This window comes from Ursus maritimus, unplaced genomic scaffold, assembly GCF_017311325.1.
Source record: "Ursus maritimus isolate PB19 unplaced genomic scaffold, ASM1731132v1 scaffold_2, whole genome shotgun sequence".
Classification (NCBI taxonomy): domain Eukaryota; kingdom Metazoa; phylum Chordata; class Mammalia; order Carnivora; family Ursidae; genus Ursus; species Ursus maritimus.
In genome coordinates this window covers 36,813,383-36,819,938 of record NW_024424452.1, presented here as the reverse complement: position 1 = coordinate 36,819,938, position 6,556 = coordinate 36,813,383, and the positions used below count along the sequence as shown (strand labels likewise).

The 6,556-nt window shown below is 62.6% G+C and overlaps 1 protein-coding gene across 1 annotated transcript; it reads left to right on the top strand.

Moving 5' to 3' along the window:
- Positions 1-601: 601 nt before the first annotated feature.
- Positions 602-5,845, top strand: LOC103668796 (serine protease 22). Its single transcript, XM_040635487.1, has 6 exons — positions 602-2,231; positions 2,940-2,966; positions 3,247-3,418; positions 3,624-3,901; positions 4,700-4,857; positions 5,417-5,845. Exons 1-6 carry the CDS (start codon positions 2,150-2,152, stop codon positions 5,627-5,629), a joined length of 930 nt encoding a protein of 309 aa, XP_040491421.1. The 5' UTR covers positions 602-2,149; the 3' UTR covers positions 5,630-5,845.
- The last annotated feature ends 711 nt before the right edge of the window (positions 5,846-6,556 follow it).

Below are 6,556 nucleotides of genomic sequence, written 5' to 3'. Positions count from 1 at the left end.
CTCTCGTCCCTGACTCCTCACCACCCTCACCTGCTCCATCTCCTAGTCCTGGGGAAATGCGTGCTGCCTGAGGTAGGACTTCTGTCTTACCCACCATTGTGTCCTAGTGCCCAGCACAGGGCCTGACATACAGCAGTTGCCCAGTAAATGCTTATCAAAGGAGCCGGGGAGGCCGATCACCTTAGTTGCAGGAAGGGAGTGGGTTGGGGGAGCCTGAGGCTACTCATGGAGTACAGGGGTGACCCAGGATCATGAGCAGGTGGGGAGGGGGAGCACCACAGAACCTGCCCCTCACCTCGGCCGCTGTGCTCTCCGGCAGCCCCCTCCTTCCAGTCCTGGGAGTAGCACATCAGCTGGGGGCTGTTGTGGGCAGACGGGGTGTGACAGGGGCTCCCCCTAATGCGGAGGGGTGGTTCGGGCTGCAGTTTAATCCTGGGTTGTCTCCTGCCCTTCCCACCAAAGTGGGGGGGGGGAGCGTCAGTAAAACACACTGATGATCCTTTGGTATTGACAGTCCCAGTCTCGGTGGGGGGGGGGTAGGCGGTCAGTTGCCAGGGGGAGGGGGTTGGCTGCTGACTCTCCTGCCGCCGGACCCTTCTGGCCTCTGGGAACCAGCACGGGAGTTGCCCCCCCACACACAGGCTGTGGGGACAGAGCATGTTGGCCAAGCTGGGGAGCTCCAGAGAGGCCTAGGTGGTCTGCCCAGCAGGGTGCACTGAGAGTTGGCCTGGCCCCCAGCTCCTCCCAGCCCCAGACCCCCTCTCTCTTGCAAGCCCTCCTACCTGAGTCTCTGCAAGGCCCACTCCCACTTGCCCTGCAAGCCTCTGTCTCAAGGTTCCTCCTTTTCCGGGCAGCTTTCACCGGTCGCCCTGCCAGAGTCACATGCCTCCTTGGGCCCCTTGAGGCCCTCAGGCTCCCCACAGCTAGGACCTTGGGTGAAAACCACCCACCCCTTGGACCGAGATCCCTCAGGATCTACTGAGTCCCATCCAGTCACCCGCCTCCAGATTGAGGTTCACATCGAGGCTCCACCCCTCCCCACCAGCCTCCCCCAGCTCCACCCCTCCCCACCAGGCCCCGGTTTCCTCATTGCAGAGCAGGAACAGTAAGGGGATTTGAGCCCGAGATGCAGCGATGTGGGGCACACCATATGCCCCGCTGTTTCGTGCCCCTTCCCAGCACGAGGATCGAATGAACAAAAGGACAGAGACACAGTGGGTCTCAGAAGAGGAATTGGCCCGCCCCTCCTGCTAGGGGAGCAGGGCGCTGAGTCAGGGAGGAACTGGTAGGGACACCGGGTCACAAGGTCTCATCTGGTGCTCCCCCCAGGCTCCCTGCTCCAGTGGAGCCAAGCTGCCCTCTGACCGTTCAGAGTGCATGGGCCAGGCCAGGCATGGGGGATGGCATCCCAGCCCTTCCCAGGCAGCCACGTCAGTCAGCCACCTGGGCACCTGGCTGGCCCCGCCTGGGCTTCCCTGCAGTCCAGGTGAGGGGTGAGTTGTTCGCCACCGAGTGACAGGGCCCATATGACCCATCAGGCGGCCACTGGGGGCCTGATGCACAGCTTTCTGGGAAGTGGGTTAACGGGATCCCAGAGCGGAGGGCTCGGTCAGGTCTCCTGGCTGAGTCATGGTGGCCCCTGGAGGAAGGAGCCATTACTGAGCCTCTGGGCAGCCCCCTTCTCCCCAAGGCCCTGGGACCTTGCCCAGACTCCATAACCTAGCCTTCAGCTGCTGCAGACCCAGGCCCCAGGTGTTCCCTTCCCCACCCAAACTGGGGAGCTTTCCCAGTCAGTGTCAAGGGCATTGGCCTAGACCTCTGGGTCCGGGTCCTTTTCCTCCACAGGGTTGATCCTGGACCTACAGCTGGAGCCAGGGTCCAGAGCCCTGAGTCCACTGCTCCAGGGCAGAGGTAGGGGTCTCAGCTAGAGCCCCCAGTCCCCTTAACGGCTCATTTCCTCCCAGCAGTCCCACCCCTCCTGTGACCTACAGCCTGGGGTGGCAGGGACTGAGCCACTCACTCACTTGGGGGACTGGTCCAACAGCATTCCACCTCCCAGGATAAAACCTGGGGTGACCTGTAGGGAACTCTGCACACTCCTGTCGCGGGCCGGACTGCTCTCCCAGCCTTTCCTGCGCCCCTGCTGGCCATGGTGGTTTCCAGAACTCCCCCGGCCCTAGGTGGGGGCTGTCTCAGAATCTTAACCCCCCTGCTGCTTCTGGCTTCTGCAGGTGAGTCCTGAGGACCTGCCACCCCTCCCTCCTCTGCCCCTCTAGGGCCACCGCTTCCCTTCTCCGTACTCAGCACCTTCCTTCCCAGCCCTGCCTGCACCCGGTCTCTGTCTTCCGTCTCTCCCTCACCTTCTGTGCTCGCTTGCTCCTCTCTGCCCTGTCCTGTGGCTGCCAGCAGAGGACTGCAGGACACACTGAGGCAGGCGCTGGGCACAGGCTGCGCCAGCGCCCCGACCTCAACACACCTCAGCCCTCCCGTTCCTATCCGTCAGCGTCCTCCTCATCTTCCTCTGTCCTCCTCCTCATCCTCATCACCGTCTTCCGTCCTCTTCCTCCAACCCCCTCCCAGCACTTAGGTCCACACGTTTCTGTTCCAGGCCTCAGGCTTGGGGTTGAGGGGATCTCGGGCCACAGCCTCAGGTCTGGGGGGAAAGCCTGAGAGGGTCAGGCAGGTGCTCCCCGACTCTTACCCTCCGTGAGAGGCACCCTGGAGCCAGCCGTCCTCCCCCAGGCAGGTGGGACGGAGCACAGGCACAAGACGGACAGGAAGCTGGTGGGAGGGTAAGGCCACAGCTTAGAGAGAGCCTGAGGTTTCTGTCAGCCCTACCCAGGCTCCAGGAAATGCCCCACCCTGGAGGTCTGGGGAGCTGCCCTGGGCACTGGGGGGCTCCTCTCCACTGGCCTGACCCTTCCTTCTCTTGCCCTCAGCCTCCCTCCATGCTGCCAAGATACCTGGTGAGTGGGGCCCCCCCGAGCGGGGGGGGGGTCAGAAGGGGTGGTCAAGCAGGAGAGGAAGGCAGAGCAAAGGGGGCCTGGAAGGCAGAGCAGAGACTCTGACTAGGAGAGGGGCCCAGGGCAGGGCAGCACCAGCAGGTGAGAGGAGCGCAGAGGGAAGGCCAGCCTGAGGGGAGGGCAGAGGAAGGGCAGGGAATGGCCAGGGGAAGAACAGTGCGGGGCGTGGACAGGGCGGGAGGCTTGTGCCCCGGGGATGATAAAATGTGACCTCCTCCTCCAGCACCCCCAGCCTGTGGGAAGCCCCAGCAGCTTAACCGGATCGTGGGTGGTGAGGACAGCACCGATGCCGAGTGGCCCTGGGTCGTGAGCATCCAGAAGAACGGGACCCACCACTGTGCAGGCACCCTGCTCACCAGCCGCTGGGTGGTCACCGCCGCCCACTGCTTCAAGGGGTATGTGCGGCCAGTCTCTTGCGCTGGACCCCATGCTCCCCACTCAGCCCCAGCCTCCAGGTCTTTGTCCCGTCTCGCGGCCTCTCAGAAGAGAGACACTGCTTCTCAGGGCCTCCATAAGCATGTTGTCCCCGAGACCCTTCCCAGCAACACCCCCCCGCCCCGGGTTCCTGACTGACCCTACCCCCTTTCCTCTTCCTGCCAGCACTCTCAACAAGCCATCCCAGTTCTCTGTGCTGCTGGGGGCCTGGCAGCTGGGGAACCCGGGCCCCAGGTCCCAGGAGGTGGGTATCGCCTGGGTGCAGTCCCACCCCGTGTACTCCTGGAAAGAGGGCTCCCGTGCAGACATCGCCCTGGTGCGCCTTGAGCGCTCCGTCCACTTCTCCGAGCGAGTCCTGCCCATCTGCCTGCCTGATTCTTCCGTCCGTCTCTCTCCAAACACGCGCTGCTGGATTGCAGGCTGGGGGAGCATCCGTGACGGAGGTGCGGCTGCTCCCCACCGGCTGGCCAGGGGTGGCTGGGGTCGGGCTAGCAAGGCTCCTGGAGACACAGGAACAGTGCACAGCAGAGGGTGGAGGCCAGAGGCATAGCAGAAGGAAACAGACTCTTCGGACGACACAGACAAAAAGTGAGCTGCAGGTGGGAAGTCACAGAAAGCTAGGTGGACAGTTGTAGGTCCTTTCTAGTTAAAAGGGATCTGTGGTGCCGTCCTGGGGCGGCAGCAGCCAGATCAGTGAGGCCATTAAGTGATGGAGGAGGGGCTGGAAGGAGCATGTGTGGGGCCAGGCTGACTGCGGGGATAGGAAGACAGCTGGAGACTCCCAAGGGGGAACAGGCACCTCCTGGTGGCAGCGTGCCATGATTGCAGGCGAAAGTTCCAGAAGGATGTAGTCTCCTTAACAAAAATACAGTTGTCAGACTAAGTCTGGAAAACATCATCTAGAGACACCAGGCAGTTAAAGGAAGAGGCAAAGAAGCAGAAAAAGATGGATGGATGGATGGATGGATGGATGGATGGATGGATGGAAGGATGGATAAATGGGGGGATGCTAAGAGGAAAAAGTGTAAGAAAAATGGGACTTTAACCAGAATCTAGAAGAATTAAGAGAAGTGACACCAGGTAGGCCCAGAGGTGGAGTCTTGGGATTGGGGTTTTCCACAGGCATTTGGGAGAGCTGATCCATTAGCCTTTGAGAACTGCCTCTGAGGGGGAGCGGAGGGGGTCGTGGGGACAATGAAGACAGGGTTTCTCAAGCCTGACCCTCTGCTCCCTGCCCGCAGTGCCCCTGCCGCATCCCCAGACACTGCAGAAACTGGAGGTTCCCATCATTGACTCAGAAATTTGCAGCCGCCTGTACTGGCGGGGAGCGGGGCAGGGAGCCATCACCGAGGATATGCTGTGTGCTGGCTATCTGGAGGGGCGGCGAGATGCCTGTCTGGTGAGCACCCCATCTTCTTCCCCCATTGCCGGCTGCCCACCCCCCACGTCAGCTGGGACCCGCGAGCCCCCCAAATGCCTACAGAACCGGCGTCCATCCGGTTGGCTCAGGCATCCATCTGTCGGGCTGCACACCAGGCGTCTACTGCGCGTCTTGGGGGTGCCGGACCCCACTCTCTGGGAGCTTGCCTTCTCCTGAGAGGCTTCCTACGTCCTGGTCCCCAGAACCAGCTTCAGCTCCATCACAGGGGTAGCGGACAGCGGTGGTGGAATGGTCCACACCCGGGTTCAGACACTAAGGTCCTGGTTGTGGTTCCTTCTCTGCTACCCAGGATGCCAGTGTGGCTCGGGGGCCGTGAGCAGGAAGGTCTGGCACAAGGTGCTCCTCGCCAGCAGCGAGCCCGAAGGCCTGTCTGGCCCAGTCCTGCTGGGTTCCAGCACCTCCTCCGACAGAGAAACCCACCCCCAAGGGAATTGCTCCTTGCCACCTGCTGTGTCAGGTCCGGGGCTCTGTCCAGCCCTGACCCACGTGGGTCCCTGACCTTGCCTCCTCTCCGCAGGGTGACTCCGGGGGCCCCCTCATGTGCCAGGTCGAGGGCACCTGGCTGTTGGCGGGCATCATCAGCTGGGGCGAGGGCTGTGCGGAGCGTGACCGGCCCGGGGTCTACATCAGCCTGGCCTCCCACCGCTCCTGGGTGATGAGGATCGTGCAGGGCGTGCAGCTCCGCGGGCACTCGCAGGGGAGCAGCCCCTCCCGGGGCCGCGCGCGGTAGGGATCTGGGAGACGGGCAGCCGCGTGCCCCAGCTGCCTGACCGCGCGTCGTCAGTGAGCCACCTGCCTCCGGGGGGCGCCCGCGTGCCGGCACCGCCGCCTCTGCTGCGAGGCCCCGCCCCGCCCGCGGGAGCACCTTTCTGTGTGTATATATGTGTTAACGATTTTTACGGTTATTTGTAGCCCTGCCCGCCTATCTTATTTATTTCAATTTCAATAAATTATTTATTCCCCGTTCCTGTTTTTCCAGGTATGGGGACATTGGGAAGCAGGGGTACACTTGGGATTAAAATGGGGGAGGTGGGTGTTTGTCTGGTGGCCCCACCAGGGACCTAGGTGTCCTGTTCACCTGTGTTTCAGCGTTCTGACCCTTGGCCTTTGCACTTCTTTCCTATGCCCCCCTCCCATCGGGAGGCCCAGCGGGCTGCAGGGCCACTCCAGGCCCCCAACCTGCCTGTTGGGTTTCCAAAACTGGGCTAGCTAGGAGAAACCCGCCCATGTGAGAGTGGTCTGACCCCTCCCTCCCTCCCCTGAGAACCAGGTCTCCCGGATTCGGGCTGAGGCAACTCAGGCCTCTGCACCCCCGGGAGCTGACTTGAGTGACTCACTGCTGGTTCTGTGAGTCGTCCTTGCAGGACGGAGCAAAGCAAAGCAATGAGAGGCAGGTCTCTGGGCCATGATGGGCGTGAGTCACTGGCCAGTGCCCACAGGGGGTCTGCCAGCTAACACCCCCCTTCCCCCAGGACTGCCCCTCCCCCGCCCCCTCCTCTGCAGCTGGGGCCCTGACCTCCTGGACCTGCCCCCCCCCCGCAGCCCCCCACGCCTGGGACCCCGTCCTCTCCCACCTGGTGTTCCCTGCAACCCGTGGAATGTGCGGACTGAGGGCTCTGTGGCAGGTTTCAGGAGTCTGAACCTGATGGTGGCCCAC

Coding starts and splice junctions, on each gene's coding strand:
- LOC103668796 (XM_040635487.1), top strand. CDS start 2,150: ATGGTGGTTTCCAGAACTCCCCCGGCCCTAGGTGGGGGCTGTCTCAGA. Junction 3,902..4,699: donor GGGGAGCATCCGTGACGGAG/GTGCGGCTGCTC, acceptor CCCTGCCCGCAG/TGCCCCTGCCGCATCCCCAG. Junction 4,858..5,416: donor GGCGGCGAGATGCCTGTCTG/GTGAGCACCCCA, acceptor TCCTCTCCGCAG/GGTGACTCCGGGGGCCCCCT.